Source organism: Cyclopterus lumpus, chromosome 21 (assembly GCF_009769545.1).
Source record: "Cyclopterus lumpus isolate fCycLum1 chromosome 21, fCycLum1.pri, whole genome shotgun sequence".
Lineage (NCBI taxonomy): Eukaryota > Metazoa > Chordata > Actinopteri > Perciformes > Cyclopteridae > Cyclopterus > Cyclopterus lumpus.
The window spans coordinates 176,224-198,576 of record NC_046986.1 but is presented as its reverse complement, the minus strand read 5'-3'; the positions used below and the strand labels follow the sequence as shown (position 1 = coordinate 198,576).

General features: G+C 46.4%; 1 protein-coding gene across 6 annotated transcripts in view; it reads left to right on the top strand.

Annotated features, from left to right (window-relative positions):
• The window catches only part of mphosph8 (M-phase phosphoprotein 8), a 46,821-nt gene that overhangs the window by 1,534 nt on the left and 22,934 nt on the right, over positions 1-22,353 (top strand). Inside the window, exons 2-9 of one of the 6 annotated variants that reach the window (XM_034561207.1) lie at positions 1,252-1,413; positions 6,923-8,008; positions 8,323-8,419; positions 8,932-9,165; positions 9,932-10,054; positions 15,005-15,093; positions 19,249-19,780; positions 20,925-21,076. In XM_034561207.1, the coding sequence (XP_034417098.1) occupies positions 1,252-1,413; positions 6,923-8,008; positions 8,323-8,419; positions 8,932-9,165; positions 9,932-10,054; positions 15,005-15,093; positions 19,249-19,780; positions 20,925-20,965 (2,364 nt within the window). In that variant the 3' untranslated portion in view covers positions 20,966-21,076. Of the gene's footprint in view, positions 1-1,251; positions 1,414-6,922; positions 8,009-8,322; positions 8,420-8,931; positions 9,166-9,931; positions 10,055-15,004; positions 15,094-15,891; positions 18,533-19,248; positions 21,611-22,353 lie in introns of those variants that run through there. The other 5 variants (XM_034561208.1, XM_034561203.1, XM_034561206.1 and 2 more) reach the window with 5 other exon arrangements.

Below are 22,353 nucleotides of genomic sequence, written 5' to 3'. Positions count from 1 at the left end.
CGCCCACATCCTCTCTTAACTCCACCATTTGCAGGATAATTGAAACGCTCACTTGAACTTAAGCTCAAAAACGTGGTTTTTACCCGCCAACATTTGCCAGATTGGTTTAGAATTTTTCTAGGTTGTATTTGATTTTAAAACAATAAATGTTGACTATAGGCACTGTGGTTAAACAATAATACAATGTATAAGAAATCTAATTTGTTAGCAACTTCTATCATCAACTTGTGGGGGAAATTACATTGTGTTTAAGTCTTAAGCCCGTAAACACAATCACAATGGACGGATCTCCAGCTAAAACTAAATATGAATGTAAATACACTAATAATTACCTAAGTATTGTTAAAGAATATCATCCAGGAGAATATGGTGCCAGAAAGTGACTCAAGAACCTTTGTGATTTCTAGAACCAGAGGTTTTAGTCAAATGACCTCGGTGGCGGATTACAAGAGACTGGAGGGACCCGCTGTGAGGTGCAAGATGAGGCTCACGTGGTCAAGGAGCTAATGCGACCCCTAGTGAGTCATTAACACCGGGCCTCAGTCCCTTTTGGAGGCTCCGGGGTTGGTGCCACCTGTGTAGGAAACAAACACACTGTTTATACGCCGGTGCAGTGATGCATGTGACATGTAAGCGCTGGCCCAGTGTGATTCATATCAAATAATCACGGGGTCCGTGTCTTCGTGCCAGTCAGGATGCAGAAATGTAAATGTGTGAAGCGCTGGGCAGTGACCGCCATCGTAAAGGTTTAAATAGAACACGTTCAGTCAGACTTAAGACGGAGATAATCGTTATGATTTGGTGCAGTGTCATAGAAAGATGGTGCTGTGCATGTCTGTTGTTTAAGATGAGATGGGGGGGGGATTTCACCGACGTCTTTCCATTGTGAGACACTCGTCATCTTTTAATCCATGAAAAGGGGAAAACATGTTTTTTTTCTTAATAACCTTGATTCTGGGTCATTTGATGTACGTACGAGCTTCGGGGATCTGTTTGCAGCTCTTCAACTAGACTCCAAAACTACCCATCATCATCATTTAGTCCTGTTGTTGTTTCAGCATTGCTTTGCTCTCTGGATTGCTGCTCTTAATCTGCCCAAATTAATTCTCTGCACTGTCTTGTGAAATCTAGCATTTCTTATGGAAACAAGCAATGCATGAAGAAAAGATGGAAGATTTAATCCAGTCTGCATGCAGGCAGCCGTCATCGGAGTCTCCAGCTTCACGTCTCCTCTCTCTCCTTTTCCTCCAGGGCGAAGTGCTCTACAGAGTCCGATGGAAGAATTACTGCTCGGACGATGACACGTGGGAGCCAGAGGCCCATTTGGAGGACTGTTGCGAGGTCCTCTTGGCTTTTAAGAAATCTATGGCGGAGATCAAGGCCAAGAAGGAGGCAGAGGCCAAGAAGAGCGTGGTAAGTCTGAGTGACAGTCGGCTATTCAAAGTACTTCTGATACTGTAACCACAGTACTGGTGCGGTAATAAGGAGTAACCGGTTGACTCATTGTGGCTTGTTGGCAATTTGTATTTTGGTTGCTTGTAAAACTCACGTGAGTTCTACAAATATAAAAAACCTTGTGAGATATAGATTGTTTAACTCCCCGTTGCCGTGGTGGTAGTAGTAATAATAATAATAATAATAATAATAATAATGCATTGAATTTGTATAGCGCTTTTCATAATACTCAAAGACACTTCACATAATTATATCCTAAAAGCTAAAAATAAATAAATAAGAATAACTAAAAATACAGGTAAAAAAACAAATAAAACAAATAAATAGGGACTTTCTGAGTCGCTTGGACGCTAATAAAAACAAACAAACAAACAATCACACATTAAAAGCAGTTCTGAACAGGTGGGTTTTGATTTGTGATTTGAATGAGGAAAGATCAGTGCAGTCTCTGATGGGTTTGGGGAGAGAGTTCCAGAGGGAGGGGGCAGATATGGAGAAGGTCTGTCACCCCACGGTGCCTTGTCCTATGTGGGATGGACAGGAGATCATCAGAGGAGATGGAGTGTGGTGGTGGAGCAGGTCAGAGGTAGGAGGGGGCCTGATGGAGTGTGGTGGTGGAGCAGGTCTGAGGTAGGAGGGGGCCTGATGGAGTGTGGTGGTGGAGCAGGTCTATGAGGTAGGAGGGGGCCTGATGGAGTGTGGTGGTGGAGCAGGTCTGAGGTAGGAGGGGGCCTGATGGAGTGTGGTGGTGGAGCAGGTCTGTGAGGTAGGAGGGGGCCTGATGGAGTGTGGTGGTGGAGCAGGTCTGTGAGGTAGGAGGGGGCCTGATGGAGTGTGGTGGTGGAGCAGGTCTGAGGTAGGAGGGGGCCTGATGGAGTGTGGTGGTGGAGCAGGTCTATGAGGTAGGAGGGGGCCTGATGGAGTGTGGTGGTGGAGCAGGTCTGAGGTAGGAGGGGGCCTGATGGAGTGTGGTGGTGGAGCAGGTCTATGAGGTAGGAGGGGGCCTGATGGAGTGTGGTGGTGGAGCAGGTCTGAGGTAGGAGGGGGCCTGATGGAGTGTGGTGGTGGAGCAGGTCTGAGGTAGGAGGGGGCCTGATGGAGTGTGGTGGTGGAGCAGGTCAGAGGTAGGAGGGGGCCTGATGGAGTGTGGTGGTGGAGCAGGTCTGAGGTAGGAGGGGGCCTGATGGAGTGTGGTGGTGGAGCAGGTCTGAGGTAGGAGGGGGCCTGATGGAGCAGGTCTGAGGTAGGAGGGGGCCTGATGGAGTGTGGTGGTGGAGCAGGTCTGAGGTAGGAGGGGGCCTGATGGAGTGTGGTGGTGGAGCAGGTCTGAGGTAGGAGGGGGCCTGATGGAGTGTGGTGGTGGAGCAGGTCAGAGGTAGGAGGGGGCCTGATGGAGTGTGGTGGTGGAGCAGGTCTGAGGTAGGAGGGGGCCTGATGGAGTGTGGTGGTGGAGCAGGTCTGAGGTAGGAGGGGGCCTGATGGAGTGTGGTGGTGGAGCAGGTCTGAGGTAGGAGGGGGCCTGAGGGAGTGTGGTGGTGGAGCAGGTCTGAGGTAGGAGGGGGCCTGATGGAGCAGGTCTGAGGTAGGAGGGGGCCTGGTGGAGTGTGGTGGTGGAGCAGGTCTGAGGTAGGAGGGGGCCTGATGGAGTGTGGTGGTGGAGCAGGTCAGAGGTAGGAGGGGGCCTGATGGAGTGTGGTGGTGGAGCAGGTCTGAGGTAGGAGGGGGCCTGATGGAGTGTGGTGGTGGAGCAGGTCTGAGGTAGGAGGGGGCCTGATGGAGTGTGGTGGTGGAGCAGGTCTGAGGTAGGAGGGGGCCTGATGGAGCAGGTCTGAGGTAGGAGGGGGCCTGGTGGAGTGTGGTGGTGGAGCAGGTCTGAGGTAGGAGGGGGCCTGATGGAGTGTGGTGGTGGAGCAGGTCAGAGGTAGGAGGGGGCCTGATGGAGTGTGGTGGTGGAGCAGGTCTGAGGTAGGAGGGGGCCTGATGGAGTGTGGTGGTGGAGCAGGTCTATGAGGTAGGAGGGGGCCTGATGGAGTGTGGTGGTGGAGCAGGTCTGAGGTAGGAGGGGGCCTGATGGAGTGTGGTGGTGGAGCAGGTCTGTGAGGTAGGAGGGGGCCTGATGGAGTGTGGTGGTGGAGCAGGTCTGTGAGGTAGGAGGGGGCCTGATGGAGTGTGGTGGTGGAGCAGGTCTGAGGTAGGAGGGGGCCTGATGGAGTGTGGTGGTGGAGCAGGTCTATGAGGTAGGAGGGGGCCTGATGGAGTGTGGTGGTGGAGCAGGTCTGAGGTAGGAGGGGGCCTGATGGAGTGTGGTGGTGGAACAGGTCTGAGGTAGGAGGGGGCCTGATGGAGTGTGGTGGTGGAGCAGGTCAGAGGTAGGAGGGGGCCTGATGGAGTGTGGTGGTGGAGCAGGTCTGAGGTAGGAGGGGGCCTGATGGAGTGTGGTGGTGGAGCAGGTCTGAGGTAGGAGGGGGCCTGATGGAGCAGGTCTGAGGTAGGAGGGGGCCTGATGGAGTGTGGTGGTGGAGCAGGTCTGAGGTAGGAGGGGGCCTGATGGAGTGTGGTGGTGGAGCAGGTCAGAGGTAGGAGGGGGCCTGATGGAGTGTGGTGGTGGAGCAGGTCTGAGGTAGGAGGGGGCCTGATGGAGTGTGGTGGTGGAGCAGGTCTGAGGTAGGAGGGGGCCTGATGGAGTGTGGTGGTGGAGCAGGTCTGAGGTAGGAGGGGGCCTGATGGAGCAGGTCTGAGGTAGGAGGGGGCCTGGTGGAGTGTGGTGGTGGAGCAGGTCTGAGGTAGGAGGGGGCCTGATGGAGTGTGGTGGTGGAGCAGGTCAGAGGTAGGAGGGGGCCTGATGGAGTGTGGTGGTGGAGCAGGTCTGAGGTAGGAGGGGGCCTGATGGAGTGTGGTGGTGGAGCAGGTCTGAGGTAGGAGGGGGCCTGATGGAGTGTGGTGGTGGAGCAGGTCTGAGGTAGGAGGGGGCCTGATGGAGTGTGGTGGTGGAGCAGGTCTGAGGTAGGAGGGGGCCTGATGGAGCAGGTCTGAGGTAGGAGGGGGCCTGGTGGAGTGTGGTGGTGGAGCAGGTCTGAGGTAGGAGGGGGCCTGATGGAGTGTGGTGGTGGAGCAGGTCAGAGGTAGGAGGGGGCCTGATGGAGTGTGGTGGTGGAGCAGGTCTGAGGTAGGAGGGGGCCTGATGGAGTGTGGTGGTGGAGCAGGTCTGAGGTAGGAGGGGGCCTGATGGAGTGTGGTGGTGGAGCAGGTCTGAGGTAGGAGGGGGCCTGATGGAGTGTGGTGGTGGAGCAGGTCTGAGGTAGGAGGGGGCCTGATTCTGGAGGGCTTTGTGAGTGAGGAGAAGGACTTTGTATTGGATCCGTTGTGGGACGGGGTGCCAGTGAAGGTTCTGGAGAACAGGGGTCTGGGAGTGGGTGAGCAGGCGAGCAGCAGAGTTCTGGATGTATTGGAGTTTGTTTAGGATTTTGGAAGATGTGCCATAAAGAATACTATTACAATAGTCAATTCTGGAGGTGATGAAGGCGTGGATTAAAGTTTCAGCAGTAGATGAGGAAGTGATGGGCGGAGACGGGCTGAGATGTTTTTTAGGTGGAAGAAGCAGGTTCTGGTGATTTGTTTGATGTGATGTTCAAAAGAGAGGTTTCTGTCCAACATGACTCCGAGGTTGAAGATGTGAGGGGAGGGAGACAGAGTGGAGTTATCGATGGTGAGGCAGAAGTTGTGAGATTTGGGGCCGATGATGATCATATCCGATTTATCACAGTTGAGTTTGAGAAAGTTGGTTTGCATCCATGATTTAATGTCACTGAGGCAGTTGGTCAGAGTGGAGTGAGTAGTAGTGGTAATGGCCTTTGTGGAGATGTAGAGCTGGACATCATCAGCGTAGCAGTGGAAGAGGAGACCGTGATGACGTATGATGTTTCCAAGAGGGAGCAGGTAGAGGATGAACAGAAGAGGACCAAGCACCGAACCCTGGGGGACGCCCTGAGACAGAGGCGCAGTGGAGGAGGTGCAGTTGTTGATGCTGATGAATTGTTGTCTGTTTGTTAGATATGATTTGAGCCAGGAGAGAGCAGTTCCACTGATGTTGAGGGACGATTCGAGGCGGGAGAGAAGGATGTTGTGGTTGATGGTGTCGAAGGCTGCAGTGAGATCCAGGAGAAGGAGAATGTTGAGGTGGCCAGAGTCTGAGGAGAGGAGGAGGTCATTGGTGACTTTGAGAAGGGCTGTTTCGGTGCTGTGCTGTGAGCGGAAACCAGATTGAAATGGCTCGAACAGATCGTTGGAGATGAGGTGGATTTTGAGTTGTGCAGCGATGACGCGTTCCAGTATTTTTGACAGGAAGGGAAGATTTGAGATGGGCCAGAAATTTCTCATGGTCTCAGGGTGGAGTCCAGGTTTCTTGAGGATGGGGGTGACAGCAGCCAGTTTAAGTGTGTCGGGGACTGAGCCGGAGTTGAGGGAGGAGTTGATTATTGCTATGATGAGTGGAGCAATGGCTGGGAGACATTCCTTGGTGAGAGTAGATGGTATGGGATCCATGATACAGGTGGAGCTTCTCATTCCTGTTGTGAATGAAGAGAGCTCCAAAGGGGACACAGGGGAGAACTGAGAAAGGGGCTGAGGGGTGAATATGGGGAGGGCGGGTGGAGAAATGGAAAGGGCGGGTGAGGTCTTCAGGTTGCTGTAAATTATGTCAATTTTTGTATTGAAAAATGAAAGGAAAGAGTTGCACTTGTCGACTGTAAAGGATTTGGAGGTGTTGTCCCTGGGTTTGAGAAGCTTGTTTATTGTTGAGAAGAGAGCCTTTGGGTTGGAGGAGCCAGCGTGTATGAGGTGTGAGTAGTAGGTGGTCCAGGCTGAGATGAGAGCGTCTTTGTATTGTTGAAGGTAGTCAGAGTGGGCTTGGAGATGGACTGTTAAACCAGTTTTTCTGCAGAGTCTTTCAAGCTGGCGCTTACAGGATTTCATTTGGTGGAGATCAGGAGTATACCAGGGAGCTGAGTGAGTGAATGAGTCAGTTTTGGTTTTAATGGGTAGTAGTGTTCCATGATACAAAGTAATGGACCACATATTATCTGTAGGGCTGGACCCACTAGTTTGCAGCTTCATCTTGGCTTTTCTGCAACCTCTCTGGTGGAGACCTGTCAATCACCTTGTAGCCCCGCCCTAAAGCGTCCCCTGCTTTATGGTCTGTTTGACTCTAAATGACCATAATTTACTAAATGAACATCATGCTGTATTGAAGAAGACTTGAAACTAGAGATTGAGACCATAAACTGGTGTCACAGTGACTATGTCCACTTCTTATATTCAGACACCTGTTGGTGAATAAAATACTGACACCTGGTGAAGGAGCCACTCAGAAGGAAACGGCTGAATTACTGTAGGTGTAAAACCAGAGAGCTAAAACCAAAACAATGTATGATATTAAAATGTGACATCACTCGCCCTGTTCTCCTGTTAGAAACCGCCGCCTACAAAGAGTGATACGGCCGACTCGGAGAGCGAGGAGGACAAAGACCGGCCGACCGAGGCGCCCGTCAAGAAGAAGAAGAAGAAAAAGAGCCGGGAGGGAGAAGAGGAGCCGCCTCCGAAGGAGAAGGAGATGAAGAAGAAGAAGAAGAAAAAAGAAGACAAACGGAAGGAGGAGGTCAGGCCTCTACCGGCACCAGAGACAGAAGAAGAAGACGATGACGAGGAGGAGGAGGATGATGAGGAGGAAGAGGAGGAGGAGAGAGCTCTGACTCCAACCTCTCCTGCCAAGGAGAAGAAGAGCGAGGTGAAAAAGCGTCAAGTTGACTCCGAAGAGGAGGACGAGGAGCCCATTCCCTCAAAAAAACACAGGAAGGAAACGGGGAAAGAGGGAGCAAAGCATAGGAGAGAAAAGGCAGAGGAGGGGAGGAAAAGGAAAGTGAAGAAGGACAGGAAGACGGAAACCTCTGAAGACGAGGCCGCTGCGCCATTGGAGGACACCCTGAGCGACGTCCCGTCCGAGTCCCAAATGGACGAATCGGCGTCCAATGAAACGCTAGCAAAGTCTGCCGAAAAGTCTCGCTTTGAGGACAAGTCCAAACAGAAGACGGGGAAGTGGGAAGTGAAGCTGCAGGGCATCAAGGACCTCATCCAGGACAAAAAGAGCAGAAAGCCAGACGCCGCTCAGAAGGAAAACAGCCTCCAGAAGCTGAAGAACCTCACCTCTAAGGTGAAGGAGGACGCCGCCCTGCACTCGGACTCCAGCGACAGCTCCACGCTGCTCAAGAAGACCAAGAGCAGGGGGCCGGAGAGCGCGGGGGCCGTGGTGGCGGCGCCCAAAGTCCCCTCGTCCTCCACGTCCTCCACGTCCTCCACCTCCTCTGTCACGGCAGGCGGCAGCACCAAGCTGAAGGAGGAGGAGGTGGCCAAAGAGGAGGCGCTGGGTCAGAGGGACGCGTCGGGCTCCACCAACCTGTTTGAGAAGTTCCTGTTGAACTGCGAGGCCAAAGACCGCGCGCCCCGACGGCAGCCGGCGCACCAGGCCGCCCCGGAGAAGACCGCCGGCAAACCCACCAAGGTACTTTAAAATGTGACACTGGTTATATATACAAATTATATATTTCTTTCAAAAAATAAATCAACTGTTAAGTAAGTTATTATATAATATTAATAATTGGACTTTCTGTCAAATGGTAGACGTCTTGTTTCCATTCGTCACGTTCTGGAAAAGTAAAAAGGTTTAACATGGTTTTGTATTTTAACATTAGGGTTTAACATGGTTTTGTATTTTAACATTAGGGTTTAACATGGTTTTGTATTTTAACATTAGGGTTTAACATGGTTTTGTATTTTAACATTAGGGTTTAATATGATTTTGTTTTTTAACATTAGGGTTCAGGGAAGATTGAGAAGGTCTCCAAGACATCCAAAGAGTCCCCAGCTCAGAAACCAGAGCCAGAGAAGACGGAGAAGACCAAGACATCGGATGGTATGACACACACAGACAAATCACATGACCCACTGGGGGGGGGCAGGCCAGGCCAGGCCAGGCCCAGGTGTGATGTCACCTTTTGGCCTTTAGTGAAACGAGATCAGTAAAAATAAAGACTGTTTAGTATAAACAATTGTTCTGCGGCCCGAAGTTACCGGTTGTGCTATCGGTTCTTTAACAGACCTTGTCTCAAACGTCTTTTTTCTGTCTCTTTGTGCTTTACTCTGACACACACACACACACATATATATATATATATATATATATATATATATATATATATATATATATATATATATATATATACATACACACACACACACACACACACACACACACACACACACACACACACACACACACACACACACACACACACACACACACACACCTGATAGTTCCAACGCCTTCTATCTATTCTATAACAACTGAAGGACATGTAAGGCATTCAGAGTGCTTCTCTATATATTCATATATAAACATGGAGACTGTCGGCTCCGCCCTTTCAGCCTCCAGACCCGGCCAGAGTTACGGCTTCAGCCTGGACAGTGAGGAGCGGGAGGCGGAGGAGTCTGCAGCCAAGCCGAAGGAGAGGCCGGAGGAGGTGCAGCGGACCGGCTGGGAGAGGAAGACCTCCACCGAGGACAGGAGGAAGAGGAGGGAGGACAGTGAGCCCAGACTCTTCATCGCATGTGATGACAATCAGGACATCCAGGACCCACCAGGGGGCGCTGACAAATCTGGTAGGTTTCACAGTTCCCTCTCCTCAGTTTTTTTCTTTTTTTCCTCCTTTTACTGAGGTTTCAAACAATGTGAATACGACAATTAATGAGTAGTGCTGCCGATCCTAATTGATGATCATTTATGATCAATATTTACAGATTCAGATCCCTTTTGTTGTTTGATTATAGCAGCTGGTCTACCAAAAATCACTTAAAACGTTCTGAAGTCTGTTAACCATCAAAAATACTAAATATTGTACATTTACTTTGTTGTTATTTAAATGTTGTTTTTTTCTCATCAAAACACACAATTCAAATGATAAGTAAATAAAATATATTATTACTTGGTGTTATTGAAGTTAATAATGAGCTCAGAGCTTTAGGAAGTTAAACAGCTCATAATTCATCTTTAATATCTATTTTATATTCATGTGAAAACATCTGGATTTGTTCTAGTTCATCACCAACACTACATTTTACTAGATTATACCTGAACGCATCATGAGAACGTTATCATTTACCTTCAGCCAGTACTTGTTTTTACTGAGCAGAGCCTGAACGCATCATCATGTAACTGAAGTAAATCTCTGCTGGTTCTCCGTTAGCGGTGCTGCTAACGTTACTAGCTCTCCTCCTGTTGGTCTAAACACTGATTGGTTGTTTACAAAGTCACATGATCAGAGACTAGAGAAACATCATGATGTCATGATCACATGGTCTACTGGATATTGGAGGATACAACTTTATTTACGCTCTGATGGTTAACGTTGATCTGTGTGCTGTACAGATAAGGGCCAAGCCACCTTGAGTCTGGGAATGGACCTCAACCTGGACTGGATGACTCTGGACGACTTCCAGAAACATCTGAACGGGGAGGATGAGATCCTGTCCGGTCCGCCGTTATCACCCAGTGAGTATTTCTTTCCATTCACATCTCAGACAGCTGACTGCTGTCGAGAAGCTTTCAAAGAGTTGATGGATGGTTCCCTGACTCGTCCCGGACACTTAAAGAGGTTGTTAATCAAAGCCTTGTTTCATGTTCTTTATTATCGTTGGTAATGAAATGCAAATCAAAAGCGTTTTGAATATGTTATATGAAGTAATAGTAAAATAAAAACCAAAATGAGAATCTCAGACATAAAATAGTAAGCGTTTGAATATAAAATAAAGAAAACATTTGAGATGGACAGTATTTTAATTGCATGCATACATTTAAATGCATAATGAGAAGTAATAACCAGCAAGTTAATTATATAAAGAGAAAGTGTCATGTCATGAGTTGAAAAGTCACATTGATTGTATTTTAAATGAATTAATCTGTGGGTTTTCTTGACATTGTCTCGCTGCTCTTTAACTTTATCTTCTTGTCTAGTTGCAATGAAACGATTGATTCGCGATCTTTAGCAATTATAAAGTGGTGAATTTTAGGTGGTTATGAGAGGGATTTATGTCAAACTGACGGGCGGCTGGCCTCCACCCACACCTTCCTCGCCTGCGTCATTAAAGCAGGAAGAGGAGGGGTAAACAAAAGAGAAACAAACAAATTGGAGTACAGCCAAGTTGTTTTGGGAATGTCAATACAATTTTGTCCAACTGATTTCCAAAAACATGGGTTTGAGCTGTGAAATCGCTCCGCTAGCTCAACGAGCCACAAGCTAATGCAGTGTTACCAGTGGTGGGCCGTCAGGGCCAGCTCAGCCTTCTCTGCTGCTAAACAGAATCCCAAAGTTATAGCTATTTTATCATTTCATTTATTTTCACAAAAACACTACATGTATTCTAATTATTTGTCCCTATTAGCGTGTTTTCTCCCTGCACAGCTCCTTTCTTCCTCTGTTGCTCTGCTTCCAGTGCAGCTTGTTTTAAGGAGAGCTGTTATCCAATCAGATTACAGCTCTGTGACTCTGGGTAAGAAGAGAGGCTACCCTCTTTAGTCTTGTTAAAGTACATGGGGACGTTATCGTTGATTGTCATAGTCTTCAACCAATCAGATCTTTAGTTTGACATGCTAGAGCTACCTCTGTAGCCTATAAGGACGTCATTATTAACGTGTGCTGTGATTGGTCAGTTGCCCCCAGAGACTTTTGTCCAACACAACGCTAGCTAGCTAGCAGAACTCAGTCGTAGTTGTTCAGGTTGAAACATGGAAGAGAAGTTCTGACATGTTTAGTGTTTTGCTTGGTGTATTTTCTTTTACCACTCACTGGCTGAAGGAGGCGGAGAAACAGACTTGGTGGCGGATTTACTGACAAGGTCTTTCTCACAGAGGACGTTTCAAGAAAGGAGTGAAATCGTAAAGAAGGGCCGCCCAACCCCACAGCTAGCATCCTTGACCAAGCAAGTAAAATCATGTGTGCGTCACTTTCAGTCCACCAACTACGAACGATATTCCTGGCTGACGGCATCGGAGAAGAGTTGCAAACTGTACTGCTGGGAATGCCTTTTATTTGCGACTGTGCGTCTTGCCGCTTGGAGCCATGTTGGATTCGCTAACCTGGGTTGCCTTACCAAGGCTGCAACACGACACCAAAGAACGGCCGGACACCTGCAAGCCACGGTGCTCTTGAAAATGTTTGGAGGGACCCGAGTCGATTCTCAGATCAACAAAGAAGTTCGTAGGGAAACGGAGCTCCACAACGAAAAAGTTAAGAAGAATAGAGAAATACTGAAAAGACTGATAGATTGTGTCATCTTTTTGGGTAAACAGGAGCTCTCATTCAGGGGACATGACGAATGTAAAGAGTCTACCAATAAGGGGAACTATGTGGAGCTGCTTTCCTTTGTGGCCGAGCACGACACAGACTTCCACTTCCACCTTTCCACCAACAAAGTGTTTACCGGGACATCGGGCCAAATACAAAACGACCTGATCAGTGCTGTCGCTGAAGTGATGGGAGAGGAGATCCGACAGGAGATAAATCAAGCGCCCTTTGTGACCGTTCTGGTGGACGAAACGACCGGCGTGAGTAACAAAGCGCAGCGTGCACTGGTGCTCCGCTATGTGACGGATACCGGCATCAAGGAAAGGTTTGTCCGATTTGACGACGTTACCGGCCACGAGAGAGCCGATGACGTTGCTGCTCTTGTCGTCCGGTTCCTGGAGGAGCACAACTGTCTGGACAAAGTCGTGGCTCAGTGTTACGATGGCACCGCGGTCATGGCATCTGGGCTTAATGGAGTGCAGGCTAAGGTTAAAGAGAAGGCTCCTAAGGCTTTATTTATACACTGCTATGCCCATCGGCTGAATGTAGTGCTGACTCAAGGGCTCTCAAAGCTGAGAGAATGTAAAGTATTCTTTTCACATCTCAACGGCCTCGCTGAGTATTTTTCCAGGTCTCCGACGCGCACGCAGCTGCTCGATGACATCTGCCAGCAGCATCTTCCTCGTGCGGCACCAACACGGTGGCGAGATAGCGCAAGGCTGGTACGGTCTTTGAAAAGAGAGCTGCCCTGTAGGAGCTTTTTGAGCACATCGTGGAGCACCATGACGAGTACGACGAGGAGTCGGTGCGCTGTGCCGACGGCTACAAAGCCCATCTGGAGAACTTTGACTTTTGTTTTTTGCTATTCACTTTCCACGGAATCTTTGAGTATTCGGATGTGCTTTTTGGTGTGCGGAACAAAAAGCTGGACGTACAGTTCTGTCTGAAAAGAGTGGATGAGTTTTGTGACACGATTGAGAGAGAAAAGGGGCGGTTTGCTGACATTTTTGAGTCCACGGTGCGTGACACCGGTGCCCCAAGAGCCCAGAAAGGCCAAGCGGAGGGAAACCTTCGTGCCTGGTACCAGGAACTCCACAACCTTATCTTGGACAACATTCTTGCCCAGATAGGAAACCGGTTCAAAGACCACGAGAAATTGATGTTTCTCTCCCTCCTCGACCCCCAGCAGTTTCAGGCATACCGGAAGAAATTCCCAGATCAGGCGTTCTCCAACCTCACGCGGAGTCACGGAGCTCTGTTTGGCGATCTGACGCTGCTTAAAACACAACTGACTGTCATGTACGCCATGGCTGGCTTTGAAGGAAGAAGCCCTGCTGATCTACTGGCTTTCCTTCAGCAGAACCATCTGGTGGAGAGCATGGGTCAGCTGTATGGACTGGCATGTCTGGCGGTGACGATCCCGATATCCACTGCCACTGTGGAGCGGACATCTTCAGCCCTGAAACGCATCACGGCGTCTTCAAGGAACGCAACGGGGGCTCGACTGTCCTCACTGGCGTCCATGGCCATCGAGAAGGACCTGTTACTGGAACTGAAGCGCACCGATAAACTGTACAGCCGCGTCACTGAACTGTTTGTTAACATTGACAAGGAGAGGGGGGAGGACTTTGTCTTTAAGTGAACTACGTTGTGTGTTTGTACATCTGCATTAGCGGTGTGTTCATTAGTCTATGGAGTGGTTTTTATTACATAGTTAATATCGTTCCTTCTGATGTGAATGATATTTGAATGTTTCGTGCTCTTGAGCGTGCGATTGTTTTGTTATAAATAAATGTGACTGGTTCTTTGAATGTGTTCTTGTCATTGTGTTAATTACGTTGATAGATGTATACTTTATTCATCATGAGGTGGACTACATGCATTGTCCGTTAATGACGCAGATACCGTCATGTGCGTATTTCTGTATCTGCCGTTAGTGTATTTAGGTGTTGAGCTTCATATAACATTTTATTCCACTGGTCAAAGGTGAATATGAGGTGTTTACAGGAAACACACATAACCTGTAGCTGTGGCGTCATAATGAGGTTATCAGGTTGCTCAGCTGTAGGGAGACGGCACAGAAGTCCCAAGTAGAAAATGAGACGTAATAACCAGCAAGTTAATTATATGAAGAGAAATGTCATGAGTTCAAAAGTCACATTGGTCTTATTTTTAAATGAATGAATTGGTCATTAAAGCAAAAAGAGGAGAAACTAATACACTGGAGTACAGCCGAGCTGTTTTGGGAATGTCAATAAAGTTTTGTCCAAAAAACAGGCGTGAGCCGTGAAGTCGCTCCGCTAGCTCAACGAGCCACAAGCTAATGCAGTTTGACATGATGTAGCAGCTCCAGAGCATATTTGTAATATACTACTTTATTTTTCACCATTTAGTGCAACACCAGTCATCAAAAACCTTGTAGAGGAGAGCGGGACCTCCACTGACCCCCTGCACAACTTAAATAACAGACTTATTTTAACGCGTATTGTTTATCATATTTTATTTTAAGGTTGTCTACTATTGTCACGCCACAAATCACGTACCTGAAAAGAAAACGATTTCTGATTTTAAGACAAACTCAAATGTTTGTGGACTTGTGTAAACTTTACTACGCCTTAAACGGAAGATAATCACCTTTAGCCTTTTTCATCATTTATAAAACATTATAAAAATGTTCACTGGAAACGGTCAAGACTAGAAGTAAAGCAATAGAACCGGTCTTTAGTGCAGAATAACACCGTTATGACAACTACATACATAGTTTAATTTCTCTGATAATCAATTTTCCAAAAAACATATATATCCAACATTGCTCCCAGTGTGAACAATGTAAAAGGCTTTACGTGCTATAAATATAAAGTTTTTTACAGGATCTTCAAATGGTTTATTTTGGACTTTAAATGAGACTCGTAGAATAATATGTTGATTATGAAATATCACAATTTTAGGCTTTCTGACAGAAGCGTTCATCACACGTGATGTGTTCAAAGACTGTCGGAAAGATTAAAATCTGATGATAATGACCTTTTCTTTACAGCTTCTGGCTGACAAACGGTTGTTTGAAGAGAAGGGGCTTTTTGGGGTTGAGGGTTCAGTCACACGGACATCGAACCTGCAAACTTTCTCTAAACTTCATCAACCTTTGCCCCCTTGTTCAGGTGAGTTACGGGATGCTGTGAAAAGTGGAGATTATATGGCTGTAAAATTGGCGCTTAATTCCAAAGAGGACTACAATCTGGACCAAGAGGTATGTTTAGCCCCTTCAAACGTTTGGTTTTAGTACATTATTTAACTGCAGACTAGCTTGTGCCTTATTCAGTTTAAATTTATATTTAGCTCGAGGCTTCTTGAGTCTTCAATTCCAAAACAAAAGCAAAATACTTTCAAATTGTATATAGCTTGCACCTTGGTTGCTCCTTGGTGTGTGTGTGTGTGTGTGTGTGGGGGGGGTTCAGTATGAAAAAAAGAAATGTGAATTTTGTGTCTGACATAAAGTTAAAAACCTTATAAAATACTAGGTTTCAAAATGATGAACGTACATGGCGTTAAAATGGCACTTCATGCTGCTGAAGGAGAAGCAACATATTAGGAAAGAATTGAGTGATTTATCATAAAGGTTGTCCAGTCTCCACACAAAACATAATTTAGCTGTTTTACCGTAAATTCCGGCATATAAGCCGCTACTTTTGTTCACACGCTTTGAGACCGCGGCTTTTACAACGGTGTGGCTAATCTGAACAATGAAATTACCCAACAGGTCACAGTGGGCAAACTAACTCGCACTTAATTCTTCAGATCACCCATTTTGCGCTTCGTGCACGCACCCTCATCATGGAAAAGACACGAAGAAATGCTCATGATGCGGCTTTCAAGTTAAAAGCGATCCGTCTGGCTGTCGAAGAAGGAAATGGAGCTGCTGCACGTACGCTCGGCATCAATGAATCGATGGTGAGACGCTGGAGACGGCAGCATGAAGAACTGACTCATTGCAAAAAGTTGACAAAAGCTTTCAGAGGCAAGAAAAGCCGAACTTGAAAATGTTCTTGAAGACTGGGTGAACACAGAGAGCAGACAGCCGAGGTGTTTCCACCGTGCAGATCCGACAGAAAGCTAAAACAATCGCCACCGAAAAGAATATTGAAGATTTTAGAGGTGGACCATCTTGGTGTTTCAGATTTATGCAACGAAAAGTCAATTAGGGCACGGACCACTGTGTCAGCAACTCCCTCCCGACTTCAAGGAAAAAATGACAAACTTCAGCGAATTCACTCAAAGAAAGATAGACGAAAAATTCCATTGGACCAGACGACATCATAAATATGGATGAAGTACCTTTGACGTTTGACCTCTCACTAGGACTGTTAACAAAAAAGGTGAATCGTCCGTCACGCTGAAAACAACTGGCCATCAGAGAACGCATTTCACTTCTGAGCTGCACAGCATCCGGACTGAAGCTTCCACCCGTGGTGATTTTTAAGCGAATGACAATGCCAAAAGAAAAATTCCCAAAAGGAATTGCCGTGAAACAAAGTGTGGATGATGGAAAGCATAATGAATGAATGGCTGAATGAATGCTACGGGAAGCGACCGGGGGGATTATTTCACATAAAAAAGGCATTGCTTGTTTTGGACAGCATGAGGGCCCATATAACAGATTCTGTGAAAGCAGCCATCAAGACGACAAACTCAATTCCAGCTGTGATTCTTGGGGCCACAACAAAGTATTTGCAGCCCCTCGACATTAGTGTGAACAGTTAATTTAAGGTGGCACTCCGAGTTCAGTGGGAGGCTTGGATGACGAGCGGCGAGAAATCCTTTACAAAAACTGTCCACATGCGAAGAGCAACTTTTCCTCATGTCTGCCAGTGGATCCTAACGGCGTGTCAAAGAATCCACCATCATCAATCATTCCGAAAGGCTGCTGCGTGATGAGGAGGACAGCGCAAGCTCAAGGGCGGATTTGTCTCGGGAGGAAAGTGACACTGAGAGCGCAAACGAAAGAGAGACAACGAAGCAACTCTGAGGCTGTTTTAACTCGACACTGAAGAAGACTTCAATGGTTTCAGTGCACAGGAGGACGATGGCCATAGTGATCAATGACTTTTGCTGCTAGGTTCCTATATTAAATGTGTGCTGTTCTATTCCGATACTGAAGAAAACAACTTTAGTACTGTTAAAAGCACTGTTCTGAAAAAAAGCATTTGCGGTATGTATGTTGTTGTGGATGTTACCAGCATTTATTTAATTAAAAGTTTTAAAAAATCTTTCCTGTAACATCTTGTCGCGTTAATATCTCATGTTTCAACAGGGACACCTGCGGCTTATAGACAAGTGCAGCTTATTTATGTACAATTTCTTTTTTCTTTTAAAAATTAGTAGGTGCGGCATATATATAGGTGCGCTCTATAGTCCGGAATTTACGGTAAACACATTTTAACGAGGTGTTTATTATGACACGGCGCAGTTTGATCAAATTGGAAACTTCTGGAACCTCTTTGGAATGACTAAATAGTATCTGCAGTAAACAAGCCGGACTAAAGCTCCACGATGTGGCAGCGATGACTTAATCCATGCAGCAAGGAGAATGTGTCTCTTCAGGATCTACATCCACAGACTTCACCGCTTCATGTCTATTAATAATTCAACGCCTCAAGATGATATTCCCAACTCCAAAGCGACTCCGGTTCTGCAACAAAGAGGTAAGAATGCTTTGACATTTGTTGTTAAAGGGATAGTTCAAATGTTTTAAAGTGTGGTTGCATGAAGTCCGTACGTAGGTCTGTGTAGACCTACACTCGATGGCAGCAAGTTAACGGCATATTTAGAATATTTGCCCTTTCTACAGGAACTAAAACCGTTATCTTTGCAACCAGACTCCATTGACAAAAGCTGTAATTCTACTTCTCAGAACACAAGAGTTGCTGGTCTATTGACTCCATCGGTTAGTGTTATGGTGTGACTGTAGTGAATCTGAACTAACCTTTTTAAAACTTACTAACCAATGGAGGCAGCAGAAGACCAGCAGCTGTGGTTTCTGAGGGGAAATGACTGTTTTTGTTGTTGTCCGGTGGTCGATATCGGCCTCAGTTCCCCGTCAGAAATGTCTGTTTGACATCAAGATAGAGAGGTGAAGATATTCTAAGTATAGCGTCAAACTGATATAGATTATTTTAGGAGTGTAAAGTACATCCAAGCAGAACATTAATCTGGTTCTCCAAACTCCATCTATTGTAGTAGAACACTGACTATGTAGAAGAACCTCATACAACCAAACATCACCACTGTCCCTTAAGTTATGTTGTTATAGTGTAAATATTTTTTATGTAGTCCATTTAATGTGATAACAACTTTTATTTTATGAAACAGGAAAACCTGTGTGGTCATTTGTGGGTTATAAAGGGGATTCCATTCTGTATTGAGATCAAGGCCCATGTAGTTTAAGTTCAACCTGAAGCATATTGTTCTAGCAGAATGTATACAAAGCTAAAATCTCCACTGACGTGAAACACTATCTTGCTGTTATTTGCTAATGTGTACATTGCTGACTTTGACCCAATATTACTAATTACATGTTATATGTTCATGATGTGTGCACATTAGAGACTGGTGTCCTTGCAGAGAACACGCCAATGGAAGAAGACACCGAACACATGAAGTAATGGGACAAGATGCACCCTTTGAAGCAGGTACATAACTGCATATGCTTTTAGAACATGTATCATGCACCAGTAAATATCATGTAGTTAGGATCTTTTTTTATTTATTTTATCTTAGCATCAAAATTAATACGACTTAATGTTTTTATGTGAAAAACACTCGTAAGTGTTCCCGTGTTTAGCATTTGTACCGAGTTTCACAGAACGCCGCTATGCTAAGCCAAAACTTTGTTTCATGAAATCAAAAGTAACATCATTATTTGTTTTGATTGCAAGCCATGAATGTAGGTCTAGTGCTTATTCTGTTCTCTCCATGTAGCATTTCATCCAACACCCCATGACTACATATACTTGGTGAGACATTTACGATGTCAAATCGCTGCTTGATCCAATAAAGCCATTAACTGTTCTCGAATGGGTCACATGTGGTTTTTGTACCGAGACTTCCGAGGTGTCAGGAGTTGATACCATGTTTTGTCTTTGTGGGGCATTGCCAAGGTGCTGATGCGTTAAACGGCTATTGAAAAAATGTGCAACGAATTCTTAAAATGCAGTACAAAAAAAAAAAGTCACCTGACTTATCACCACCACTTAACAATCAAAATTCAAAACCAAAATGTAGCTTTGTTTTGTTTGTCCCCCGCTACATTTATTTCCCGACGGACCTTTGTTTAAAGTTAACTCAGTCAAATTATTCATGAGGTCTGATTTGGCAATGAGTCTTACATATGCTTGTTCTTTTACAGGCTTGTACTATTGGTGAGACGAGGTCATTTGAAGGAGAGAGGAGCTTGATTGAAGAGAGAAGTTCGAGGGATGCTCTTAGGTTGACTTCTAACCTTGACAGTGCCAGAAATGACGAGGGCGCTCCGAGAGTAAAGGAGAAAGTCCCACAAGATTTGGATGGCGAAAAAATGCCACGCTTCCCAGCAAGTATAAACACTGAGCAAGTGACAGTGAGGGAACATGAAAAGATCCAAAAAGTTGGAATGGATATGACTGAATCCAAAAACACTGCTCGTGATTCAGCTACCCAACAGGAAGATCAAGAAATGAAAGACCAGAAGCTAGCGCAGGAAGACGAGATGTCAGACGACACAAATCGTGGTTTATTAAGTAAAATGAGATTAAACTTTGGTTGTTCGAATCTCACCGGAAACGCAGGATGGATGCCGATGAGGGCCAACGGCAAAACGCAACAAAGGGGTGTGGCTAACAAACAAAAGTCCCACCAGGAAGCAAGTGACTCGAGTGACGAGGCGGAGGATGCGGTGGCAGGTCAGTCAGATGGTACAGGTCAAGTTCTGTCTGAGTCGGGCATTACGGAGATTCCTGAAACACTATTGCGCCCCCGCAGGAAAGCTGTAGAGAGGAAACAACCTACGCGATCCAGCTTAAGGACCTGCAAGAAAGTGCATGAAATGAGGCCTGGCAAAGCACGCAATGAAAAAAAAGATACCTGTAAAAAGCACTTCTGTTTATATTGCAAAATGGCTTTTTCCCAAATTGCAAAGCACTTGGAAAGGACACATGCAGAGGAAATTGACGTTGCCCATGCATTACACTTCCCCAAAGGGTCCAAAGTCAGACAGATTATGCTTGACCAAATTCGCAATAATGGAGATTATGAACATAATTGCCAAGTTCTCAAAAGTGGCGAGGGGGAAATTGTGACCAAGAAGCAGGTTAAGAATTCCAGCATATCTGTTCGTGACTTCCTGCCTTGCCAGCATTGCTTTGCTTTTTATCGCAAAACTGATTTATGGAGACATGAGAGGTCATGTAAGGCCAGAAAGGGAGACCAGAAATCTTCAGAAAGAAAAAAAAGTGTCCACAGTGCTGCCTCCCAGCTGCTTCCAATGTCCGAGTTCTTAACTGGAGGCTGCAAGGAAATCATTCACATCATGCATCAAGACGACATCTCGCGGCATATCAGAAATGACCCACTTATTTGTAAATTTGGCAATGCGTTGTCCGCTAAGTATTACCATGACAAGTCTCAGTTTGCTTATATCGCACAAAAGATGAGGGAACTGGGTCGATTTGTGGCCGCTGTCAATGAGCTCGACCAGAGCGTGAAGTACCTGCATGAAGTATGTATGCCATCCAGGTTTGAATTAGCCGTTGAAGGGGCCAAAAAAGCGAGTGGCTTTGACCCCAGTTCCAGTAAGTTTAAAACCGTTTCCCTTGTCTCAAAGATCGGCTACTCTTTGAAGCGAGCTGCGGAAATAGCTTTCGGGGAAAGTCGCATGACGGAGGACAGTGAAACTGAGAGTCAAGTGAAAAAGTTCATACAACTTCTCGATACAAAGTGGAGCCAGTGTTTTTCTCGCAAGGCTCTCGCATTATCGCTAAAGCAAGAAGTCAAGAAAGTGGAAGTAGACAAATCAACCGTGACAGAAGATTTGATCAAACTCCACAGGTTCATCACGGGGGAAGAAGAGGAAGCCAGGAAGGAGTTGAAAGAAAGTCCGAATTTGTCAACGTGGAAAAAGCTCAGCGAAGCCACTCTGGCAGATGTGTGTCTGTTCAACAGAGGCCGGGTAGGAAATATTGGGAGAATGCTCTTGCAAACTTACATTAGCAAGAAGAGCAGGGGAACATTTGTGCCCTCGGCAGATCAAGTAAGGAAATGCACAACATTGGAGCTGGACCTTGGTAGCAGTTTCACCAGGTTAGAGCTTGAGGGTCAGTATGGGAGGAACATGCTGGTCCTGCTCACAGAAAGGATGGTTTTGTCAATCGACTTGCTCATTGAAAACCGAGAACAAGCGGGTGTGTCGAAATCTAACCCCTACCTGTTCGCACGGACTGAAGGTCCTTCCTTCATCAGAGGGTTAGATTGTTTCCGAAGGTGCGCAATGGAATGCGGAGTTAAAAACCCTGATGCACTTCTGTCCTCGTCTTTAAGAGAGCAAATTGCCAGCTGCTGGCAGCTTATGAGCCTCAGTGAAGTCGAAGTGGATCAAGTGGCCAAGCTGTTGGGAAGGAGCAGCCAGGAGTGTTACGTGCTCTCAAAGAATGCATCACAGCTGGAGGAAGTGAGCAAAGAACTTCTCAAGATGGACCGAACGCTGCCATCAAGTCCGCCCAGTACTGCTAGAGATGGTGAGTACCTTTTTAGATCCTTTTGCTTTACATGTAATGTGTTGATTCTCAGAGGATGGTCAACATTTGACAAAACATCTTGCCTCTATTGCTGCGTCTCAATTCGGATACTCCCGTTAACTTCCATGTAGTTCACTTTGTCCATTATGTACTTGCTTGCGTAGTGCCTGAATTTCACCAGCGTCACGTTGTTTCAAATCAAACGTGGCTGTTGTGCACTTACTGGAAATAACGATCGCAACCGTTGACTTGTTCTTGAGGAGCCGTCATTGTGAAGTGTTTGCAAACTTTCAAGCTGTCAAGCGAACTCTTTGAGAAAAGCCTTCATTGCCGTTATAGAAATACTCTCCACTTCTGATATAACGGATGCTAGCCTCTTGCAGCATCGAAGCTAACCTCTTCAGGAGCCGGGATTGTTGTTCAGAACTAACAGTCTTCTCTCCGTGTTGTTGCCGTCCCCCCGACCCAAGGTGGGACTGTGTTCTTTTGTTAAAGCCTCACATCCACCCTTCAGTTTCCCCCGAGGTTGCAACTGTTGGCTCTCTCAGCGCTGTTGATTGCACCGTTGGCTCAGACATCTCCGTGTTCAGAGCCGTGTGCAGGCAGGCAACCTCGGCTGTACGGGTCGTAGCTGCTGCACAAGTTGCATTAAATCAAAGAATGCTTGCGGTGATTAATTGTGAGCAAAACCAAACAAATAGCTTTTTGTATTCTAGTTCCGGGCACATAAATGATCAATTATA